This window comes from Microcebus murinus, chromosome 16 (genome assembly GCF_040939455.1).
Source record: "Microcebus murinus isolate Inina chromosome 16, M.murinus_Inina_mat1.0, whole genome shotgun sequence".
NCBI classification, from domain to species: Eukaryota; Metazoa; Chordata; class Mammalia; order Primates; family Cheirogaleidae; genus Microcebus; species Microcebus murinus.
In genome coordinates, this window is record NC_134119.1 from 15658207 (window position 1) to 15684289 (window position 26083).

The window sequence follows — 26083 nt, forward strand, 5'->3', positions numbered from 1 at the left end:
AGGCCAAGGGAGGTGATGGTGGGTGGTGAGAGGTCTGTGGCAGATTTGTCTGTACGTGGGAATGACCCTGGGGATAGGAGAGGCTGGTGTGCAGGAGGCAGTGGGTCAGATACCATTGGTGCAGAGGTAGCTGATGCCCAGGAAAGGCTTCCTCCCAAGACATGCAGAGGTCAACCATGGTAGCTGCAGACAAAAGCCAACAGTTAAGGAGACATCTAGATATTAAATGACATTAAGGCTCTGAAGAGGGGAAAGATTATGTTGTTATTTGGGTAATCCTAGAACCTTTCCTAATAGGTTTGTAGAGATTATATATGAGATATTAAATTTAATTCATTCTACACTGAGCTTTTTATATGTTTCACGTTCATTTTGCTTACCACCTGCCAGGATTTCAATGTGGAGAAAGATTAAGGTCCATTTTTTCTTGCAGTGTTTTTAGAGGAGAGAGAAAATATTGCTCATTGTAACAATCTAAAGAACACCTAAAATGAAGTTCTTTTTCCCCAAAGTAATCATTTCCTTTTCTTTTCCTCTTCATTTCAGGAGCAAACTCTAGCCCTTAGGAAAGAAGGGATTGGAGTTGTTTTGGATTCTGAACTGCCACATTTGATTGGCATTGATGATGACCTTCTGAGCACTGGGATCATCTTATATCACTTGAAGGTGGGAGCTGCTTAAGCAAAACGTTATAATTTTGCAGACACTAGCAAAGTTTATTATAATACTTTATGGCCATGAACACAACTATTAAATTAAAGAATATACTACAAATCCTCGAGCCCTTTGGGGGTTTTAAATGATTCATTGGGATTCTGTGGCATTTGAAGTTCCATGTTTATGTAGTTCATTTGCCTTCTATTCTGTAGAGTCAGTAAGAGGCAGGTAAGGAACCAAAACGCAGACAGACTGAGGAAGAAAAGTTGCAAATCCCTAGACCTGGGGTTTCATTGTATGTACAGTTTCCTAGTCCCTAGTGGAATTATAAATTTGTGCCTCCCACCATCATTGCTGGGCATGGCTCCTAGCAGGCCATTCATGTCAAGAGTACAGAATTCCACATCTGTATCAGTGGTTACCTATGTGACCTTGACTTTAGTGTCCCCTCTCTGATCCGTGATTTAAAACAAGAATAGTACTGCACTTATGTTTTACGGACTCTCATAAACTCTGTCTTTCTGCACAAAGAAACCCATAGCCATTGAGGAGAAACTTCCCAGAAGGGAAGGGAATATCAGTGAGATGACTGTCTGGAGCAAATTGCCAATGCATCCCAAAATAGAAGCCTAGCCACTGTTGAACATTAAGCCTCAGGAATTGCACTATCAGTTTCCAGACAACCTGGGGCATCGTTCCAGAGCCTCAGTGAGCTCTAGTTAAACTGAGGCTGTGGCCTTCCCAAGACATTGTTCATTCCATTGGCCACCATGTTGCCTAGGCTTAAATAAAAAGTGGAGAAACAAGTTCTTACTGGTAAATTTTGTTTGGCTTTTCTTCCCAGGAAGGTCAGACATATGTTGGTAGAGAAGATGCTTCAACAGAGCAAGATATTGGTGAGAATCTTTATCAATGATCTCTTCCCAGCAACTTTTTTTATTTGAAAATATACATGGGGCACCTATGTTTTTATTACATGGATACTTTGTATAATGCTTAAGTTGGGATTTGTAGCATGCCCATCATCAGAATAGTGTTCATTGTACCCGACCAGTGATTTCTTAAGGTCATATTTAATGATGAACCCTCTTTTGAATAACTGACATTGAAGTAATTATAAAAAAGAAAAATTCAAATACAATATTGGAAAATATATATATTTATGTAATTTTGAACACAATTAATGAATAAAATGAAATTATGAATGTTTTCCCTACCATACTGAATTATATACCTTGTCAGGTCTTTAAGAATACAGTTACTTAAGTCACTCTATACTTGTTACATTGGGACAATGATTGATGGAGATATGCCAACAGACACAGAAAAAGGATGTAAGTCTTTTTTTTTTTTTGGGAGACAGGATCTTGCTATTAACCCAGGCTGGAGTGCAGTTGTGTCATCATAGCTCAAGGCAACCTCAAACTCCTGGGCTCAAGTGATCCTCCTACCTCAGCCTCCTGAGTAGGTGGGATTAGGCGCACGCCACCACACCTGGCTAATTTTTTTTTAATTTTTTGTAGAGACAGGGTACCACTATGTTGCCTAGACTGGTGTTGAACTCTTTGCCTCAAGCGATCCTCTTGCCTCAGCCTCCCAAAGTGCTGGGATTAGGGGCATGAGCCACTGTGCTCAGCCATAAGGCTTTTTAATGGGAAGGATATAGACACTTACCTGCACAAGATGACAACAGAAGGTAGGAGACAGTGCAGCATATACACATGTGGAGGTGTGACTTTTTGGGTTTCCCAAAAGTCTTCCCAAAGTACACACATAACCAGTGACTTAGCCTCTGTACATGAATCCTGCCAGGCTTTCAGGGCAAAACTAAGGCAATTGGTGGCGATTGAGGTAGTGGTGGTGGTGGGTGTATGTGTGTGTGGCAAGGTTGGGATTAGCAGGGAAAGAGTTACATCGTCTCTGCTGTTTTAAGAATTGCTGGCAATGAACCTGCTTTCTCACCAAGTGTGAGCTATTAATCAAGCCGATTCTAGCATATTCCTAAATGTATTTACTATTTACTGTGAGATTGGGAGAGATGAAAACCAATTCCCAGAAATCTCCAGGTTCACCTATTTTTGAGTAGAACTAGGCTAGGCATCTGGCCTCTTCTTCTAATCATTGAGTTATGTATTTGACCTTTGGGGTAGCTATAGAAGATGATGAGTAGTAAGAACACATGTTTTATATGATCAGCAAAGTTTTGTAGTACAAATCTGTGGAGAGATTAGGAGCTATTGTCTGTACTCCTGAGAAGCTGGCCAAGAACTGTGCCGAAAATCATGTAGGTTTATTTGATGGGCATTCATATCTGTACCTGGACATTCTTCAAACAAGAGGAATCCATAGCCATACGTTTATAGGTAAACCTTAGCGGCCACATGCTCAGAGAGCTCTCAAAACTGACTCAGGCTCTGGCAGTGGGCATCCCAGCACCCCGTCTGGAGACTTCTTGGGCCTCCAGATCCATGTCATGCTAAGATCACCTTTGGTGTCTGCTCCTGGAACACAGCATCTCCAAACATGGAGGTCACAATAAGTCCTTGACCCAAGGAGCCCTTTTGCCCCCGGATTTTTCTGTGGCCTCTGATGGCTGGTGGAGGAAATTTATTCAGTATCAAACAGAGCACCTCAATGGTGTTCAGTTAAGACAAAGTTGCCTGTTTTCTCCCTAAGGATGAAGTAAGCTAACATCCCAGATTTCCTTATGTAGGCGATGTCCAGACCCTGATGCCATGAGCTCCTAAAATTCACTTTTCTCACTAAGCATCAAGGTTCATGTCACAATACGTAACACAGAAAAGGAAGGGTATTTAGCATGTGAATTAATAAATAGCTGGGAATGATTGCAGTAGATATCAAAGGGAAAAAAAATTCTTTCTCCTTTGTTTTTTTTCAACTTAGTTCTTCATGGCCTTGACTTGGAGAGTGAGCACTGTGTCTTTGAAAATGTCGGGGGGACAGTGACTCTGATTCCCCTGAGTGGGTCTCAGTGTTCCGTGAATGGTGTTCAGATCATGGAGGCCACACATCTAAATCAAGGTATCTGGTTTTTGATTTTCAGAGTTCTTTGTATGTATTGTTGTGAGAAAACAAGTTGGCTAGGCAGTGGGAGAACATGCACCTCTCAGAATTAATTACTGATTAAATATAACAAGGGTGAAGACTACAGCTTCAGTATGCTGTTTTTCTGTTTGGCTGGATGGCTTCTTTATAATACCCACTGTCTTGTTGAATTAAACATGAACATATATGTAATTGTCCTAAAAGTTGTTACGGAAATATGACACTAATGGAATTTCTAAGTTAAAAAATATCCCTCAAATGCAAAACCTGAACACAATGGTTTCTTTTAATAATTTAATTTTCATTATTTATGCTTATGAATAGTTATAATTATAACATACATAGAGGATTTGGTATCATGCCTATTTTTCTTTTAAATAACTTCAATATTACAGAAAAGCTGCAAGAATAGTACCAAGAACTTTTAAATTTCAGAGTTATTTGAGATGAAATGGTGCCCCACCACTTTGAATACTTCAGTGTGTATTTCCTTTAAACAGTGACATCACATTAGGACACTACTGCTGACACTACTGCTGATACATTTCTACCATCCGATCCTGGGACCCCATTCAAGTTTCTCCATTTGCCCCAACACTGTCCCTTATGGTCCCTATTCAGTCTGGCTTCCTGTGTGGCATTTGGTTGCCACATCACTCTAGTCTCTTTCAGTCTCCAGAGAGTCACAATTCCTTGGTCTTTCCTGGACTTTTATGACTTTGACAGTTTTGAAAACAGTAGGTCAGATATGTTGTAGATTGTCCCTCTACATGAATGTAGGATTTATCTTTGTTTCCTCATGGTTAGACTAATAGTTTGCATTTTGACAAGATTATCAGAGATGTCATGTTATGTTTTCCTCATATCTTATGACATGATTTCCCATTATCTCATTACTGGTGATGTTCACTTTGATCTCTCAATTAAGATGGAGCTTGCCACATGCTTTCTTCCCTGTGAAGTTACTCCTTTCCCCTCTGTTGTCAATATGTATGTTGGGAAAGTACTTTGAGATCATAAATATTCTATTCTTGGTCATACTTTCACCCACTGGTTTTAGAATCCATTTTTTTTTATTGAATTAATAATTATTCTGATAGTTGCCAAATGGTGATTTTTAAATTTCATCATTCTTTCTACATTTATTAATTTTTTTTTATTATAAGAAAGAACTTTCTCTTCTTGCCATTTTCTAATTAAATCAATAGGGTCACACAGCTTGCTATTTTTATTTTACTAGATTTTGATCTGTTTTTATCATTATTTATTTTGATACTCAAATTGTCCCAGATTTGGCCAGTGGGAGTTCCTTCAGGCTGGCTTTTGTGTCCTTTGGCTTGTCCTCCGTGTTCTGCAAGCACTTCCTTACTTGCTGACACAAGATATTCCAGGCTTATCTCATACTTTCCTGGGACTAACCAGTTCTCCAAGGAGCCCTGGTTCCTTTTGTCAGGATTCATGGTTGGTAATCTTGTTTGTCCTTGGTTCTTGGTGTGCTTTTGGCCAAAGAATGACCAGACACACTAAAATCAAGACAAGGATGAAACCCAGTTTCCCAAGAAGGTCAGAGGTCAGCAGCCAAAGAATGACCAGACACACCAAAATCAAGACAAGGATGAAACCCAGTTTCCCAAGAAGGTCAGAGGTCAGCAGTAGGAGATGACCAACCTAAGCAAAGGACACAGTGAGCACCCAGTGATCATTACCAAAGCTGCACATTCTGCGTTTTTGCAACCAGGATGAGCACTCTGGCAATAGTGTGCTCATATAGGACAGGGAAATAAGTTATTTCCAGACAGCGGCATCAGTCATGGTGGGAGGCTATCTCTGTCCTGTGCCCAGAAAGTCACCATAATTGACAGGCAAGCAGTCACCATGTAGGGCTCTTTAGTGACAAGCCCTGCTTGCAAACTCACAGGCTTCAGTGCTGACAGCACGGGTAATTGAAGGGCAAAGTTAACACACATCCCCACCAGTGAATCATGCAAGTGGAGTCTAGACCGCAGCCAGTTCACCTGCTTGTTCTCCATCGGGACCTCAGGTGAAGGTTCTGCTGCTTTCCCTCCAGACAGCAGGGGCTGGGACCTGGGGCATGGTGAGAGATAACATCTCTTTGGCCCAGGGAGAAGGACTGCAGAGACTGTTGAGATCCCTGTATGGGCTGCATCTCCCTCAGGCCAGAGGGAGGTAACCTTACCTAGAAGACTGCGTTTATTCTAACAGGGTTTCACAGTAGACTTGTACTGGTTTTCAAAATCATTGCTAACCTATGAGTAGAGCAGTTTCCCTGTTGCCTCCCAGAATTGTGGGAAATGAAACATGTATTTTTTTTCCCTGATTAATTTTGAGTGCATACTCTGTTTACCCTTATAATTCCTTATAACCATTTTCTCATATCGATTTAGATATGTTCCCAATATTTATAGTGTTTTCTATTTATATATGATTTTATTACTTTTTAAATCTACTTTTCATTTCCTTTGATCTACTGTTCTTTTCTTTGTTATTTCTTGGATAATTTTAAAATCAGCCACAGAGCTAGAAAACACTTGCTTTTACTTTCTGTTATTTTCTCCCAAGTTTTTGTTTTGAAATATTTAATTATTTATAGTACTTCGAGGGTTCATTGGCTTATACAGTATAGCTGTAATTTAACTTTTCTTCCCCATATTGGCATACCATTTATCATAACCACTTTATACCCAGCCGTTTCTTGAAGAAACTTACTTTACCAAAAATGAAAACACATACAGCATTACATGTATTCCTTGGCATTCCACTTTCTTCCAGTACCCTGTGTTTCTGCTTTTATACCAGTATCACACAGTTTTAATACTTGTTGTTTTAAAATATGCTTTAATCTCTATTCTTATCTGAGTGTTTTTTTTGCTATTCATGCCTATTAATTCTTTCAAAAAAATTTTAGAATAGTATTTTTTGGGTTAAAATATCCTTTGAGGTATTAGAGTCTAATTTCCTTTGATTTATTTGCATTTTAAGAACATATTCCCATCTTGAATCTCCTTGTACAATATGCCTCTTATGTTTGAATTTTCATCTATTTCTTTCAATAAAACTTTGAAGATTTTTCATATATATATTTGTTGAACTGTGTTCATGAATATAAAATTGCAAACATAATTGCATACAATTAGGATTGACGGGGGGGGGGGGGGGGGAGGGGGCTGGTGGGGGGGGGAGATTCTTTAGTATAAGTAGTTTTTGACTCAGAAATAGCCCATAAACATTACCATTGGCTGTTGGATCCACCTGGCGTTTTGCCCCTGCGTTTGAACTATTGCGCAGTAGTTGACTGCCCCCGGCTGCTTTTCCCTGGAGCTCTTGGAGTTTCATCAAGCACAGCCCCTGATGCTGAGTGGATTATGGATTGCAGTGACTTCTGTTCCTGTTGTCTTGGGGTTAAATAGTCTCTTGTAGATTGGCCTGTGGGAAAATCATTACTCAATTCCAAACAACATTCTGAAAAAGGAACTTTTAGAACACATACTTTTTAATATAGGCACTGCCTAAAAATTTAACATTTGATTTTGGGGTGTTGCCCTTCTACTTTTCCTCTTCCCTGTAAAAAAAAAAAAAGATTATCAGCTTATTTATTTAGTTTAAAGAAATTGTTTATATAGCTTTGATTAGGTTTTAATTCACTTATGGATTGAGGCATAGTACCTAAATGATATATCTCCTATGCAGTATTTTTATTAAGTATCTTTTTATTTGTATTTTTGTTTTTGAGATGGGGTCTCACTATGTGGCCCTGGCTGGTCATGAACTCCTGAGCTCAAACAGTCCTACCACCTCAGCATCCTGAGTAGCTGGGATTAGAGGCACATGTTTTCTTAAGTGGTTGTTTTTTCTTATCTTAAATTTTTCCCTAAGTTAAACATCCATTTTAAAAATATACCCATTCTGGTTAGTGATTCAAGTTAGGAGCTACATTTTGGAGCTTGATATTGAAGGTGTGACTTGTCCTAAGAAAGTAATGGTAGTAATTGGCATTAAAGGTTAATTGTGGGAATTGTCTTTCCCTGCAGGATGCTCTTAATTGTTTTATTGCCATGATGCCAAGATCTTCAGATCTGATGGGCTTGAGTTCCTCTGGCATTCTGCTGTGCTATGAACAGCTTTCTCAGTATCACTGTTAATGGAATTGACATAAAAATACTGTGTTTGAAGGTGTTAAAATGCTGTTCACTGAGTATAAATGTCTTCAGCAAGTCTTAGGGCAGTAAAATGCAAGATGGCTTTGTGTTTCAAAGCATTTCATGGCAGAAGCAAGATAACAACTTGGTTTTTATTTTTTAATTATACATACTTTAAGACTGAAAGATCTCAGTAAGGGAAAAACATCTATAGTCCTTCAGAAATTAAGAATTAGAATTCTCTACCTAACCTTTCTTGTTTTTAAAATGAGAACTGAAACATGATGTTTTTTTAAACACAAAGTGATATATTGTTTGTGGTTATGAAAATATATGTAGTAAACATTTTAAAAAACATGAATGGGACTGATACATCCCTGTATCAGAATAGTGTTTAACCACTGGAGAAGAAGGATGGGGTTTGATCAGGCAGAGCTACAAAAGGATTTTCAACGATGTCTATAAGCCTTTGTTAAAGGAAAAAGAAAAAGCATAAGCCAAAAAAAAAAAAAATACAAAGTATATAGGCTTCATTAAAACATAATACATGGGGAACAGTATTAAACACAGTAACATTTTGATGCTCCAGAAACTATCTTAGGTTTTTCCCTGTAAAACAACATTTTAAGTAAATTGTCTATCATGTTTCTGCACAATCCTGCCTTAGTTAATTTCTACAAAGTCAAATTTTCTGAATTAACAGATGGCAGGCAAGCCTCTTGGAGATGGGTCTGGGGATAGCCGTATAATTGCCATATTGGATCAACTCCCTTTCCCCACAACCCTCATCCAAAAAAAAAATTGCAGCAGACCATTCATTATCGCTCATATGCACAAATTCATACTTTATTTCTCTGCAACTTAAATAATTATAACTTAATACTATGTGTACTATGTCATCTCTCAAGCTCTTAAGCCAGGCTTGGGGCATACCCGAAGCCCTAGGATCATGAAACCCAGGTAACCCTGGTCTCCCAATTTGTTGTTCTAATCCCAGTTTCTGGTTAACTGGAGTGGTTATTGGCCTAGGGCCCTTCCTGACCTGTTGTCTCTCGGTCATCAGAAAGGACCTTACTGGTACCTAGCCCATCGATTGGACCCAGGAAGGGCATAACAGAAAGAAATCTTTTGAAACAGACCCAAGTAGCCCTTCCCTTTTATAAAAGGAAAAGGTATCAAGCTTAGAGAATGCAGATGGTGGTAACTCAAGTCACATTGATTGCTAACCATGTTAACACTACAGTTGACTGGATTCCCAGTTCACCTTACACTACCAGCAGCTTCCCACCTTTTCACTACCAGTAAATAGTTTTAGTTTATTGCTGATATTTGGTATTCAGATGTCTCTTTTCATTAGTAAATTGCTGTTCATTTGGAAATGTGTTAGTTAGGCTGTCCCATTAAAAAACATGATAGTAATTACCACTTCCTTATCTAAATTACTTAATACACATGTGAATGCTAACTAATAAGAGATTTATCTAAATTTAGCAGATTGTCACCATTGGGAGCAAATTCTTTACCTACGTCAGTTAACAGCCTTGCTTCTTTCTGATTACATAAACTATTTCCCCTGCCTTAAATTGTAGCAATTGTTTTCATCTGGTAGTGTCTTCACTAAAATGAAAAGCATTTGCTAGTATTGTAAACATTAATTGTGATAACTTATGTAATGCATGTTGCCTAAAGCCTGGAATAGAAAATTTTTCTCCTCTTTTTTGAGTTCTCCCAGAAATAGTGCATGGGGTATGTAGCATTATATCTAAGCATGATCTTTGATTGCTGTGTTTTACAAAGCTTATTTCTCCTCGCTCTCATGAGTCTATATTATGATTCCATAGAAAGAAGAGGCTGTTGTTAGAGAAGAAAGCATGAATTTGACCATGATATCTAGTCCATAGGCCTTAAGCTCTTCTTGGGAGTCTTAGTCGTAGATTTTTCCTTTATTAAATATGCTTAATATGAAATGGTGCTGCAGTCAAATGCATTGTAATTCAAAAAGTATTTCAGCATTTGTCCTACAATTGCTGGGAGTTATTCTCCTATTTTAATTATTATCGTTCTCTTTTTACCATAATATGTTATTTAAAGCTAATAGTTGTTAAATGTAATTAGTTTTTCCATTCATATAAGTGGATTCCTTTGGTCTTCTTGCTGGTTTGTCAAATCCATTGAATGTTCATCTCTCCTTTTAGAAGTGCTGCAGAAACAGCATCTGGGAAATTTATACTTAGGTGCATCTGAATGTGTTATGCTTGACTGCCAAAATATATTTGCATCTATTCAAGTGCTCAGATAGAGGGAACAGATGATTGTCTGCAAAGTGGAGCTGAGGAGCCTTTGATAAAATTTTCATCTGCTGGAGGGCTGCTGTGAGTTGTTCAGTGACAAATTAAAAAAGAATTTTAGTGGAACTAGAAAGGGAAATACATCTCCCAGTGGTTTAGCCACGGTATCCAGTTAACAGTAGAGATCTTTTATGTGCACAAAAAGTCAGCAGATATCAGTGCCTATTACCCTGCTGACTCACCTGTGCTTGCCCCTAAGCACTCTTGTCTTCCTCAAGTTAAAGACCTGCAAATCTGACACCTTTTCACTCAGATATGGGCTTATTCAACAGATATTTTTGGATGTCAAATCCCGAACAATTCTTAAAAGACTATACCTGAAACTGGTGGTTCTTAAAATGGGACATCAGCATCAACATGACTTAGTAGGTTGTTAGAAATGCAGATCCCTAGGCCCCACCCTAGACCTACCAAACTAGAAAATCTAGGGATAAGACCGAGTGAATCTTAAGCCTGTGATTCTGATGCGTGCTTGAGTATGAGAACACCTGACCAGGGCTAATCATACTGGAATCAGTTTCTTGGTGCCCTAGACTTTGACACATGAAACAACCATTTGTCAATCTCTTTAAACCTTCTCTTCCCTTGTCTCATGCATCACATCTATTTTTCTTGATCTCGCTTCTCCTTTTTAAACTTCGTTTTCAGCTTCATATCCCATTAGGTGGCTTTCCATTGTGTCTTGGCATGGGTTTTTTGGAGTTAACCTGTTTGGGTTCTGCCAAGTTGCTTGAATCCATAGGGTTAAGAGGAGACTTCAAAAAGTTCATAGAAACATGGAATTAAAAGATAGAAATATAAGCTTCATTTTTCAGCATAAGCTCTATCAAGGTTAAGACACTTTTGTAAGTGATGATGCCAGCCATTTAGTCCTTCCCTAAAGGACTGAGAATCCTAGGGATTTAATCATGTCAATGGAGTACATTTTCATATTATTAATTCAAGAGAATTACAGATTTTTTAAGATTAGGAAACAAAAAAGTCAGAGGGAACCAAATCAGGAGTGTAAAGTATATACGTAATGATTTCCCATTAAAACTCTCACAAAATTGCCCTTGTTTGCTGAGAGGAACCAGCAGGAGCATTGTCGTGGTGAAGCTTTCCCAGGTGTTTTCTAATTGTATCAAAACACTATCATAATAAGCAGATGTTATTGTTCTTTGGCCCTGCGAAAAGTCAACAAGGAAAGTGCGTTAAACATGCCAAAAAACTGTTGCCATGACTTTTGTTCTCGACTGGTTTGCTTTTACTTTGACTAGACCATTTCTGCCTCTTGGTAGCCGTTGCTTTGATTGTGCTTTGTCTTCAGGATCATTCTGGTAAAGCCCTGTTTCATCTCCTATTACGATTTTCTCAAGAAATGTTTCAGGATCTTGATGCCATGTGTTTAAAATTTCCACTGAAAGCCCTGCTCTTGTCTGCTGCTGATCTGGGCACAACAGTTTTGGCACCCAAGCAGAAAGTTTGCTCCACTTTAATTTTCGATCAAAGTTGTGTAAGCTGAACCAGTTGGGATGTCTGTGGTGTTGGCTGTTATTTGTGCTATTAATCATCTGTCCTCTTAGGGCATGAATGAGATTAATTTTTTCCTTGAAAATCGATGTGGATGGTCTGCTGCTGTGGGCTTCATCTTTAGCATTATCTCATCCATTCTTAAAATGAGTTATCCATTTGTAAACTGCTGATTTCTTCCGGGAGTTGTCCCCATAAACTTTACGTAAAGCATCAGTACTTTCACCATTCTTCCACGCAAGCTTAGCCATAAATTTGATGTTTGTTCTTGCTTCAATTGTAGCTGCATTCATTGAAGGGGGTGGAATATGCCTCTTCCAGCTCATGCAGAGCCAAAATTCCTCCCAGAGGGTGGCCTTGGACTGCTGAAATGAGGGACATTTATCCAAAGTTGAATTCTAAAGTGAAATAATGTATCTGTCCTAATGGCATATGGTGGAAAAATGACTTAGATAATATTTCCACCAAAGTGTGTAGTGAAAAAATGTCTTAAGACTGGACAGGGGGTGGGGTGAGGAGTATGGTAGTGAGGCCAAGGCTGTAGAGTCCTGGACAAGCTCGTAGGGCTCTTGAGTCTCAGGCTGGTTGCATGAATTTTCTGCGGAAGGCAGGAGGGAGTCAGTCAGTGCTCACCACTCAGTAGATGAATAACGTGGGCGGAGAGGTGAAGGAGATGCAAGGTTTGTTTAGCCTGAAGTGAGGCTTGTAGAGGAGCAGTGAGGAAAAGGGGTTGAAGGTTAGAAACTGTAAGAGCTGAGGGATAAAGAAACAGGAAGGGAGGTGATTTTGTAAGAACTGTTTTGGAAGGAACAATAGGATATTAACAGCTTTGAGTATGTCAGAGCCTGGAAATGTATAGTTGAGATTGTTACTAACAGTGAATAAGTCCTTGGTAACAAAGAATATGTTCTCCTGGGGATGAATGGAAAGAAAGTTACTAATAGTGCTGCCAGTTATATAACTCGTTTTCTTCAGTTCTTTGGAATTTATCATGGGATTATTCTGCTGTCTTGAATTGCCCTCTAATCATTTCATACACTTTCTACATTTTCCTGCAGAAGGACAGACCTATTCCATACACAAATGCTCCTCAACTTATGACAGAGCTACATCCTGAGAAACCTGTCATAAATTGAAAACATTGTAAGTCGAAGATGCATTTAATTTACCTAACCTACTGAATATCATAGCTTGTCTAGCCTACCTTAAACATGGTTAGAACACTTACATTAGCCTATAGTTGGGCAGAATCTTCTAACACAAAGCCTAGTTTATAATAAAGTGTTTAAAATCTCACTGAATTTATTGAATACTATACTGAATGGGTATCATTTTTGGACCGTCATAAAGTCGAAAAATCCTACATAGAACCATCTTAAATTGGGGACTATCTGCACTCTTTTTGTTTCTCCCATGAGGTTTTAAGAAGAAAAAAATCAGCTCCCTATGTCTCCCCTATCTTCTCCTTATCCCCCATATGCACACACTTAAAAATTTCTTTGAGAATGGGACTGGAGCATCTTAAAATTTTACAAAGTTCTATGCTTAGCCTGTACACATAGTTGAGCAAATCAGTCTCAATGGATTATTTGGCTGGAAACCTCAGTAGCAAAGATTGAAAATCAATTTTCTTTCTTCTTCAGAGTCCCAGAATCTAAGTTTTTAATATTCACTTTATCAAGAGTAAACAGGGATTAAAATGATTTATCTAAAGCAGGAAATTGTAAATCCTTATTTGGATTGTAAACATTGAAAAGGAAGGGACAGGCCTGTGTGGCTTTTTGGTAAGGTGTCATGTGCATTCATATCCTTCAAAAACACTAGCTGGTGATCTGACAGCCTGTTTTCACACGGATGCCCACTGCCTTTGATTCAGAGAGCCTGCCTGTCATCCCAAACCAGCCCTTAGCACCAAGCCATGGTGTTTGAATTTGTTTAATATTTATGGGAAATTTTCTTACCCACCACAAACACTATGTCAAACCTTAATTTTTTTTATCTAGCTTTCAAAGCCATTTTTGAGATGGAGAAAAATGTCTATAATTCTCCTGTGCTAAATCATAAAGTCTGTGTCACCAAGTCTAAGGCCTTAGAACATACTACTTAGACTTTCTCTTTATCAGGTCCCCAAATGGTACCATTAATATAAATAAATATTTTAAGACATTTTAAATCAGAATGAAAATTATCACACAAGGGTCGTCTTGCTTGAATCAGGTAGCAAAATAAGAACATCACCCACCCTACTTCATTTCAACCTCTCATTCGGTACCATTTCAGAAAATTATATGTTCTCTGGCAGAACTTGGCTTCTCTATCTGTCACATCTAAAATGAAAACCTCTCTTTCACTGAACATGCTTTAGCAATGCCTTATATCCGGTTTGTGTGGGACTTTCTAAAGTAATTAAAATGCAGAGCTAGGAACCCTGCAGTAGAATTACAAGGGGCCTCCCATTTTTACTGCCACAGCAGCCTCTAAGCTCACATTACATTGGACCATGCACTTTGGGGAACACAGTTGTCTCATGTATTTGTATTAATTGCAACCAAGAATGAAATAATTCATATATCATCGGCTCAGAAATACTCATGTGACAGTATTTAATAGAAAAAAAAATAAGTTGGTTTATTTGTGCAGTAGCAGAATTAAAAAATCTAATAAAACTTGAGGAGGGTGATTGTGATATTAATGATTATTGTCCCTGCACTCCTTAGAGATCACTAGAAATGTTTACATGCTTTTTTTTTTTAGCTTACTTGAAATATTAAAATAGAAAATCTCATGTGAAACCAGGATTCACTGGTCTCTCATAGACAGAGATTTAAATGAAGCTTTTCTTTTCTCTCTCTCTCTGTCTTTTTAACAAATGTCTTTGTCTACCCTTTTATGGTGTCATTTCCTCTCCATCCCTTTTTAAGACCCTATAGAATTTGTCTTCAGGTATTTATTAAGCTCTGAAATAATCTCAAGCCATTATATATTTCAAGATGGTTTAGGCATGCTCTCAAAATGATAAATTAAATGTATCACAAAAAGTCTATCTTCTGCAATTAATCACACTAACGTCAGATCAAGTTGTTCATAGTTAAAAAGAATTGAAGATCTGGAAAAGCCTTAGAAATTATTCCGTTTGATGACGAGGTGAGGAAACTGGATTCTGGGAAGGTTCAGCAGTGACTTGTCCTCAGCCACACCATGGTTTCTGAGCAGGACACATGCTCCAGGCTTCATCTAGAATTTTTATACCATCATCCATTCTCATTCATTTTTTTCTGTTATGCATTTATTTTCTTTTTTTCCTTCAATTTGCTTATTGTTTGTTAAGTATACTCATGAGTTTTCTTTTAACAACAAAGTATCCTGTAGGATCTCTCATCCCAATCCTCTGGCTATTGCCAACTCTTTCTTTCTCTTCATTCATAGACTTCTTGGATGAATTGTTTGCATGCCGTAGATCTACATTTTCTTACCTCTCACTCAGTCCTCAATCCCTCCCTTCTGGCTACTACCAGAACAGCTCTCACTAAAGCCACCTGTGACCTTCATTCTATTGCACACAATGGTGTTTTCTAGTCTTTTCATCTTGGTCGATCTCTTTAAAGCATTCTGCATCGTTGACCACTCCTTCCCTTGACATCTCAGGGTCTCCTTCTTCTTCTCTGATGCTCCCTTCTCTGTTTCTTTTGCAAGTGCATCTTCTTCTACTTGGCCACTAAGAGCCAGTATTCTTCAAGGTGCCTGGTATAGGGTCCTTGTCTCTTCTACCTCTCTATTCTCTCCTTGGGTCTCTTTCTTATACCTGTGGCTTCATTTATTAGCATATATATGTATATATGTATGTATATATGTGTGTGTGTGTATGCATGTGTACGTGTGTGTATATATATACACACACACATTTATATACACACACACATATATATACACACACACACACATACGCACATATACAGGCTGAACATCCCTCATCAAAAATTTGAAATGCTCTAAAATCCAAAATTCTTGAGTGCTTACATGGTGCTACAAGTGGAAAATTCCATACCTGATCTCATGTGACACAGTCAAAACACAAGCATAAAACATACACAGTTTATTCAGCATCCCCAAGGTGATAAAAGACACCCAGCTGCCTTCAGCTGCAATATATCTTTTCCACACATGCCCAGATTCCCTCACACAAGGATGCCCACAAAGGGCAATAAAATGGCAAGTTTTTAGGCTGGATATACCCCAGCAGGTCTCCCACAATGCTCCACATGGGGCCAAGACCTACATGCATTACTGTGTTTTTTGTCTATTCTCTGTTCTGGGGTATAAAGATATTGTTGAAAATGTCAAAGACGTCTGCAGGAACCCCTGTGGGTAACAGTGATAAGAGAAAACAGGAATCACTTATGTTTATCTATAGCACAGAAAGTCAAGCTGTTGGAAAAATTAGACAATGGTGTAAGTGTGAAACATCTTATAGAAGAGTGTGACTTTAAAATTGCCAGCATATATGACCTTAAGAAACAGAAGGGTAAAACTGTTGAAGTTATGTGCTGAAAGTGAAGAATAAATGTTAACAAAAATTAGAAAAACACTGCATAAAGCTAAAAACGAAGATCTCAATTGTGTATCAAATGAGTGGATCCATCAGCATCACAATGAACACATGGTACCTAATGGTGTGCTGATCATGAAACAAGCAAAGATTTATCATGATGAACTGAAAATTGAAGAGAACTCTGAATATTCAATGGACTGGTTGCAGAAATTTAAGAAAAGACATGGCTTAAATTTTTAAAGACTCATGGTGATAGAGCATCTACTGATCATGTACCAGTAGCAAAATTCATTGACAGGTTGGCCAAAGTCATTGCTGATGAAAATCTGATGACAGAAGAAGTCTGTAACACAGATGAAAGATCACTGTTTTGATGTTATTACCCTAGGAAGACACTGATGATAGATGATTAGACAGCCCCTACAGAGTTGAGGTCTGCTAATGCAGCATGCATGCAGAAGTATAAACTTGCTGTGATAGGCAAAAGCTTGCAGACTTTACATTTTTACAGAATGAATTTCTTACCAGTGTAGTAGTATGCTAACAAAAATACATGGATCACCATGAACGTCTTTTCTGATTGGTTCTTTAAACACTTTTTGCCAGTAGCCCACTATCACTGAAGAGATTTTGTTATTCCTTGACAACTGTTCTGCTCATCCTCCAGCTGAAATTGTCATCAAAACTAATGTTTCTGCCATGTGCTTTACTACAAATGTGACTTCATTAATTCAGCCATGTGACCAGGGTACCTTTAGGTCAGTAAAGAGTGAATATAAAACACCTTCTTTTTTTTTTATTTTGGCATATTATGGGGGTACAGATTTTAAGGTTTCAATAAATGCCCATTTCCCCCCCTCCCCCCACAAATCTGAGTCTCCAGCATGACCATCCCCCAGATGGTGCACATCTCACTCATTATATATGTATATACCTGCCTCCCTCCCCCCTCCCACCTGCCCACTACCCTATTACTGTAGTACCTATGTGACCACTTAGGTGCTGTTGAGTTAATACCAATTTGCTGGTGAGTATATGTGGTGCTTGTTTTTCCATTCTTGGAAAACTTCACTTAATAGTATGGGTTCCAGCTCTAACCAGGAAAATATAAGATGTGCTATGTCACCATTGTTTCTTAGAGCTCAATAGTACTCCATGGTATACATATACCACATTTTATTAATCCATTCTTGGATTGATGGGCACTTGGGCTGTTTCCACAGCCTTGCAATTATGAATTGTGCTGCTATAAACATTCGAGTGCAGGTGTCTTTTTTGTAGAGTGTCATTGGATCTTTTGGGTAGATGCCCAGCAATGGGATTGCTGGATCAAATGGTAGATTCACTTGTATCACTTTAAGGTATCTCCATATTGCTTTCCACAGAGGTTGGACTAGTTTGCAGTCCCACCAGCAGTGTAGGAGTGTTCCTCTCTCTCCGCAACCACGCCAGCATTTATTATTTGGAGACTTTTTGATAAAGGCCATTCTCACTGGAGTTAAGTGATACTTCATTGTGGTTTTGATTTGCATTTCCCTGATAATTAGAGATGTTGAGCATTTTTTCATATGTTTGTTGGCCATTCTTCTGTCTTCTTTAGAAAAGTTTCTGTTGAAGTCCTTTGCCCACTTTTTAATAGGGTTATTGGATTTTTTCTTGCTGATTTTCGTGAGTTCTAAGTATATTCTAGTTATCAGTCCCTTATCGGATGCATAGGATGCAAAAATTTTCTCCCATTCTATAGGTTGTCTGTTTACTTTCATGACTATTTCTTTGGCTGTGCAGAAGCTTTGTAGTTTGATCATGTCCCATTTATTTATTTTTGTTGCTGCTGTGATTTGCGTTTGGGGACTTCTTCATAAACTCTTTGCCTAGGCCAATGTCTAGGAGAGTGTTCCCAACATTTTCCTCTAGAATTCTAATAGTTTCATACCTTAGATTTAAGTCTGTTATCCAGCGTGAGTTGATTTTTGTGAGAGGTGAAAGGTGTGGGTCCTGTTTTAGCCTTCTACAGGTGGCTATCCAGTTTTCCCAGCACCATTTATTGAAAAGGGATTCTTTTCCCCAGTGTATGGTTTTGTCTGCTTTGTCAAAGATTAGATGGCTATATGAGGATGGTTTTATATCAGGATTCTCACATCTGTTCCACTGGTCTATATTCCTATTTTTGTGCCATATCATATTGATTTAATTACTACAGCTTTGTAGTATAGTTTGATATCTGGCATATTAATACCTCCCATTTTGTTTTTGTTGCCTAGAATTGCTTTTGATATTCAGGGTCTTCTTTGGTTCCATACGAAGCGTAAAATTATTTTTTCTATATCTGTGAAGAATGCTGATGGGATTTTAATAGGTATTGCATTGAATCTGTAGATCAGTTTGGGTAGTATAGACATTTTGATGATGTTGAGTCTGCCGATCCATAAGCATGGTATGGATTTCCGTCTGTTTACATCCTCTGCTATTTCCTTCCTCAGTGTTTCATAGTTCTCCCTGTAGAGGTCTTTTATGTCCTTGGTTAAGTATATTCCTAGGTACTTTAATTTCTTTGTTGCTATTGTGAAGGGAATTGAGTCTTTGATTTAGTTCTCAATTAGATTGTTGTTGGCGTATATGAATGCCTCTGATTTCTGTGTATTGATTTTGTATCCTGAGACTTTACTAAATTCATTGATCAGTTCCAGGAGTTTCTTGGTTGAATCTTTGGAGTTTTCTAGATACAATATCATATCATCAGCAAACAGTGAAAGTTTGATCTCTTCTGCCCCTATTTGGATACCTTTAATTCCATTTTCCTGTCTGATTGCTGTAGCCAAGACTTCCAGCACTATGTTGAACAGAAGTGGAGATAGTGGGCACCCTTGTCTGGTTCCAGTTCTAAGTGGGAATGATTTCAATTTTTCCCCATTCAGTATGATGTTGGCTATGGGTCTGTCATATATGGCTTGTATCATTTTTAGGTATGTCCCTTCTATGCCTATTTTCTTAAGTGTTCGTATCATGAAAGGGTGTTGAATTTTGTCAAAAGCTTTTTCTGCATCTATTGAAAGAATCATGTGGTCTTTGTTTTTGCTTCTGTTTATATGGTGAATTGCATTTATAGATTTACGTATGTTGAACCATCCCTGCATCCCTGGGATGAAGCCCACTTGGTCGTGGTGGATTATTTTTTTGATAAGCGTCTGGATTCGGTTGGCTAAGATTTTGTTGAAAATTTTTGCATCTATATTCATTAGGGATATTGGTCTGTAGTTTTCTTTTTTTGTTGCATCCTTTCCTGGTTTTGGTATCAGAGTAATATTCGCTTCATAAAAGGTGTCGGGGAGGTTTCCGTTCTTCTCGATGTTGTGGAATAGTTTCTGCAAGATAGGTACTAGTTCTTCTTTGTAAGTGTGGTAGAATTCGGGTGTGAAGCCATCTGGACCGGGACTTTTCTTTTTAGGGAGATTTTTAATTGCTGTTTCTATTTCAGCTGTTGAGATTGGTCTGTTCAGGGAATCTATTTCTTCCTGGTTGAGCCTAGGGAGGCTGTGTGTTTCTAGAAATTTGTCCATTTCCTCCACATTTTCCAGTTTGTGTGCATAAAGATTTTTGTAGTATTCATAAATTGTATCTTGTTTCTCTTTGGGATCAGTTGTGATATCTCCTTTTTTGTTCCTGATGGAGCTTATTAGAGATTTCTCTTTTTTTCATTAGCTTAGCCAACGGTGTGTCAATTTTGTTTATTTTTTCAAAGAACCAACTTTTTCTTTTATTAATCTCCTGAATAGCTTCCCTGTTTTCAATTTCGTTTAGTTCTGATTTGATCTTGTTGATTTAACTTCTTCTGCAGGATTTGGGGTTGGTCTGTTCTCTTTTTCCAGCTCTTTGAGTCGTTTCGTTAGATTGTCTATTTGTGATCTTTTTGTCTTTTGGTTATAGGCATTTATGGAGATAAACTTTCCTCTCAGAACTGCTTTAGCTGTGTCCCAGAGGAGTTGATAACTTGTCCCTCCATTGTCATTTTCTTCATAGAATTTTTTTATTTCCATCTTGATTTCTTCATTTATGAAGTAATCATTTAGTAGGAGGTTGTTTAATTTCCACGTTTTTGTGTAGAAATGTGAGTTTCTGTTAGGGTTGATTTCTAGTTTTATTCCACTGTGATCTGAGAAGGTAGGTGGTATGATTTCTATTTTTTTAAATTTCTTGAGATTTACTTTGTGTCCTAGGTTATGGTCAATCTTAGAGAATGTCCCGTGAGCTGATGAGAAGAACGTATATTCAGTGGATTTGGGGTAGGATGTCCTGTAGATGTCAGTCAGACCCAGTTGTTCCAGGGTTTTGTTTAAGTCCATTATTTCTTTATTAATTTTCTGTTTGGAAGATCTGTCTTGTGCCGTCAGTGGGGTGTTGAAATCTCTGGTGATTATGGAGTTGCTATTAATCCACTTGCTTAGATCCAGTAAGGTTTGCTTTATGAAACTGGGTGCACCTAAATTGGGTGCATATATATTTAAAATTGTTATCTCTTCTTGTTGAAGTGTGCCCTTCACCATTATATAATGACCCTCTTTGTCTTTCACTACTTTTGTTGGTTTAAGAACTAAATCGTCTGAAATTAGGACTGCCACACCAGCCTTCTTTTGGCTTCCACTTGCCTGGAATACTGATCTCTACTCTTTTACTTTTAGTCTATATGCATCCTTGCAGGTTAGATGTGTTTCCTGAAGACAGCATATACTTGGCCTGTATTTTCTTATCCATTCAGCCAGCCTATGTGTCTTGAGTGGAGAGTTTAAGCCATGCACATTTATTGAGAGAACTGATAGGTAAGGTAGATTACTGATCATTCTGTTGGGTTGGATGTTGTTGCTTTGATTTCTCTCTTGAGCCATTGTATTATCTGGCCTTTAATCTTTGGGTTTTGGTTGTAAAAACACTTTCTTGAACAGCCTGCTAGAGCAGTAGACAGAGACATGGGTGTGGAAGGTTTTCAAAAGGAGTTTAGCATGAGGGATGCCCTATATAATGTTGCCAGTGCTTGGATCACAGTGACTAAAGACACAGTAGTGCATGTCTGGCATAACCTCTGACCTGCAAGTATGTTTAGTGGTGATGATACACAATGTGGTGATTTAGAGGGTTTTTGTGTCTCAAACAAGGGAAAAAAATTATGACTGATGACCTTACATATGCAAAAAGCATACCTTTCAAGTTCATCAGTAAGCTGGAAGAAGTGAATATTGAGGAAATTTTAACATCGATAATGAGGCTCTAGTTATTCCTTCAGTGACTGATGGTGAAATAGCCAAAAAGATTCTGAATTCAGGTAACAGTGGTAACAATGACAGTGAAGGTGACATGAATGCTGTAGAAAACGTGCCTATAGACATGGTGAACATGTGTCATGGGCTCATTAAAGGACTAGAGCAGCATGCATTTATAACAGAACAAGAACTCATTTGAGTTTGTAAAATCAAAGACTTCTAAGACCCAAAACATTGTTAAATGAAACGGATAACTCTAGAGGGAACATTTAAAAAAAAAAAGCCATCCAGCAGAACGCTTCCTCATCCATAGAGCCTCTACTTCCTGGTTCCTCTATTGCTTTTAATGTTTCTTCTCACCCAAAGAAATAAGCTGCAGTGTACCGTAACCTTTTAATCAGAACAGGGCATTGTACTTGGAGATCGCAAGCCTGCCGTTGTCTGTTGTTGCTTTTGTTTAACAGCTGGTCCTGGTGTTTTGGTGCTGCTGCTGTGCTGCTTAGTTACCCTGAACACATTACTTTTTCACTTGTTAAGAATATGCATTGTTTTCTACTGTTAAGTATGTGTGAATAAGTGTAAGAAAATGACTGCTTATCAGTAGCATATAAATTGAGAGTCAGGAATGATAGTGATGCCAAACAACACCCATTGTCCACATGGGTAGCTGAGATAATGACACCTTTGCTTTCTGATGAGTCATTGTACACCAACTTTATTTAATGCACAAAATTATTTAAAATATTATATAAAATTACTTTAAGGTTATGTATATAAGGTATATATGGAACATAAATGAATTACATGTTTAGACTTGACAAGATATCTCATTATGTTACGGTCAAATATTCCAAACTCCATACAAATCAGAAATTGGAAACCCTTCTGGTCCCAAGCATTTTGGATAAGGAATATTCAACCTGTATATACAAACACATATATACAGGTAGATATTAGGTAGGTTAATCAGTAGGTAGGTGGTCAGTAGGTAGATTGATATCCCAGGCTTTTATTCTAGAGCTTCAGACCCATATTTTCATTTACCAAAGGCATCTCTAGTTCATTATGTCTAAAACCAGACTCATAATTTCTCCCCCACCCATCTCGATCCTTTTGCAGTATCTTCAGTCTGTGTGGACAGCTCCCCACCCAATAGTTGTGCAGTCCCAGACCCAGGGGCCATCTTCTTTACCCACCTGGTTCTCTTTTTGTCTAGCCCATCACCAGATTCTGTTCATTTCGCCTTCGAAATATCTTCCAGAAGTCGCTTGCTCCCCTCCTTTGCTGGCCTGTCCTCCCCAGTCCTGAGCCACCATCATCTTTGACCTGGACCATTGCAGTGGCCTCTCAGCTTGTCTGTCTACATCTGCTCTTCCCCCTTTGGTCATTCTTCAGTCAGTCGCAAGAGCGATCTTTCTGAAACCCAGATCTAATCACGTTATGCTGCTGCCCGAAGCTCTTCGATGTCTTCCCTGTTGCAACTAGAGAAAACACAAGATTCTTTACTCTATTTCCTGAAAGATCTGAGGTGGTCCAGTCCCTCCCTCCCTCCTTCTCAAGCCTTATCTTGTGCACCGCGCTCCCTTGTTTCTGCTGTCACTTCCACGCGGCTGTCTTCCAGTCACTCATTACCCTCCTCCTCTTCATCATCGTCATCATCGTTTCTTCTTGCCACAGGACCTTTACACATGCCACTCTCCCCAACTCATCCTCAGAGCTTGTCTTAACCACCGCCTGCCTTCAGGTTATCCTTCCCCAACTTCCCCTATAACAAGCCCCTTCCTTTTTTTCTTTGAGCCCTGGGTGCAGTTCTTCCCCTTCATTTGCAGCTTTGTATATTTATTTGTGTTATTATTTGATTATCTACCTCTCTCTGACTCTTTTGTAAGCTCTGTAAGGACAAGGCATATCTCTGACTTTCTCAGTTCTGCATCCAAAGAGTTCATCATAGCAACTATCATACAGCAAGTTTCATTAAGTATTTGCTGAATGAATGAACAAACAACGCATTCTGTAAAAATGAAGCAAATTTTTAAATTTAGTTGGTTTGTTGAATAAAGGTATATAGTAGAGGAAAGGAAAGGAAACCAGCCTTACAGGAGCCTCTTTCACATACCAGACAGTTGAGTTATATTATTTAGATGGAAGCAATGAATTGTCATGGACAGTTTTGCTTTTTTAACTCCTTTAAGGACTTTTTATGTATATTTCATGCAAATAACATGGGTGGCAAGATTATTTTCAGTGATTTAATACAATCTGAAATATGTCTCTGAAATACTATTCTATTTTTCCATTAACATATTTTAGCAATTTTCCAACTTGCACGGCTGGGCATTTGATTAACAGGGGGGAAAAAAAGGAATTGGAGATGTAATTAACACCTGGGATGCAATTGCCTTATTAATCTCTAATGTAACTTTAACAGCATTAAATATACATATATCTTAGTCATGGCTGCTTAACTTTTGACTCTCTATGCAGCACACAGCTCTGAGACCTAGTTGTAACAGGCATGGGAAACACCTTTTTTAATTATGGTGATGGTGCCTTTCCATGATTGGAAAAAATACAAAATGCTATTTACATGAGGGGGAGAAGCAAATTGTAGAGTGGATGGATAATCTCCATTGCTGCCCTTCTTAGTCTCCCAAAATTCTCTTCCTTTTCCTAGTGACTCCATTTCTGCTGGATAATGACATCCACTAAAACCAACCCTTCAGTTCTTCCCTGTGGTTACGATTTAAACCAGTTTAGTTTTGAACATATTGTATTTGAAACTCTCTTGAGATAACCAAGGTAATACATTGAATAGGCAGGTGGATATGCTGGCCAAAAGCTCCAGAATAGGTATCTGGGGTTATGATATTACCTGCAGGGTCCAGGTGTAGATAGTACCTAAGCGAGAGGCTGGTGACTGTGGCCAACCAAAGATCACACTCCCTGTCCGAAGGAGGCAGCCATCAGCAGCCCAGGGAATTTTGCCAAGTGGTGCTGATACTGTATCTTACAATTTTTTAAGAGATGCTAGAAAGAAAAGCAGACTTTTATGTGAAATATCCAAATTTTTAACTCTTGCCAACTAAAAATTTTGTTTTCTAGACATTGAACAGAACACGAAAAAAATATATCTATGGGCTGGACCTTTCTCCTGGCCACCAGTTTGTGACCCCTGGTCAAAACTCTTTGTCCCGGCTCTCTAGGTCTTCACAGTCTGTTTTTACTGTACTTATCCAGGATTAATTCTTGCTGCTGTTTCAAACATTCTGTATTTGGAGTAGACTTGAATCTCTCCTATGTCCCAAACATAGCAGGCCATTCACGTGTCTACAGCTTAGCTTCTCCCTGCAGTTACCCCATGTGGACTACCTCCTCTTGCCTTCTGGCTATCCAGTGAGATCCAGCTTAGGTCCTTGGTGCAAAAGTCTGCCCCCAGATACCTCAGCCTAGACTCGGCACTTAGGTGCCAAACACTTAATCACACATGTGGTCCTTCATGGCCGACTTCCAGTATATGTGTCTTGTCTTCACGTATAAGTCGGTTTCCAGGCAAAGACTCAACCTGGGAGTTTGTCCTGAGGCACTACAGACTCCCATGCGTGGATGGGACTGTATAGGACAGTGAATCTCTCTGGCAGCATCACTTCTCTTACATGCCTTGGGTGACAAGGAGTTCACTGCCCTTCTTGCACCATGCTGGCTTTGGACAGCTCTGGCCTTAGAAAGTGTTTGTTTGCTTAATCAAGCAGAAACTTGCCTCCCGCTGTGACTTTGTTGTCCCTGAGCATTTACCTTGAATTCTTTTGCCTTGTGCAGTTGTTTCCTGAATAAGGAGGACTCTAGTCAACAGAAAGTAGCTTTTCTTGTGCATCTAATGTGCCCATCTAAATTTTAACAGGGTTTTGATGAGAAGCAGTGTGTTTTTACTTGTGTATAGCCCATACGTGTATACAATTTCTTTCCTGTCAAATTATGAGGGACATTTTAGTAATAGTTTACCTATACTCTGCCACTTTCACCATGTTTTCTTTTGAAATAACTTTTATTCGCATTAATAAATGTTTCCTAAATCCGTGACCATATGCTTTGCTTGACGTGATGTCTCTTTGGAGAACTAGTTTCTTTATTTCTTCCAGACAATCAAGACTCTACTTATTTGTCTATTAGGTTTTAAATCTCATAGTATGGCATGTTGCTTAGATTCGTCACTTCTGCCTAGGATATTATGAGTATCGTCACACTCAAAAGTATTCACAGATTTAAAATTGGCTTAAGCAAGCAGACTTTTAAGACTAACGCTTTCCCTTATGGTTTTATAATATGCCGGAAATTGCACTTCAACCACAGAATTCCATGTTCTGATGTTGCCAACTGACCAAACCTCTTACTGAAAATTCATTACTGTTTTTATATGTTCTCAGGTGCCGTGATACTCTTGGGAAGAACCAATATGTTTCGCTTTAACCATCCAAAGGAAGCCGCCAAGCTCAGGGAGAAGAGGAAGGTGAGTGTGGCATCTCTGTGGCATCTCCAGGAGGGAAC

General features: G+C 38.6%; 1 protein-coding gene across 6 annotated transcripts in view; it reads left to right on the forward strand.

Moving 5' to 3' along the window:
• KIF16B (kinesin family member 16B) overlaps positions 1 to 26083 on the forward strand; it is a 280434-nt gene that overhangs the window by 137061 nt on the left and 117290 nt on the right. For all 6 annotated transcript variants that reach the window (XM_076010916.1, XM_020282007.2, XM_020282009.2 and 3 more), the window contains exons 13-16: positions 547 to 666; positions 1502 to 1553; positions 3562 to 3699; positions 25963 to 26045. In XM_076010916.1, coding sequence (XP_075867031.1) covers positions 547 to 666; positions 1502 to 1553; positions 3562 to 3699; positions 25963 to 26045 — 393 coding nt within the window. The remainder of the gene's footprint in view (positions 1 to 546; positions 667 to 1501; positions 1554 to 3561; positions 3700 to 25962; positions 26046 to 26083) is intronic.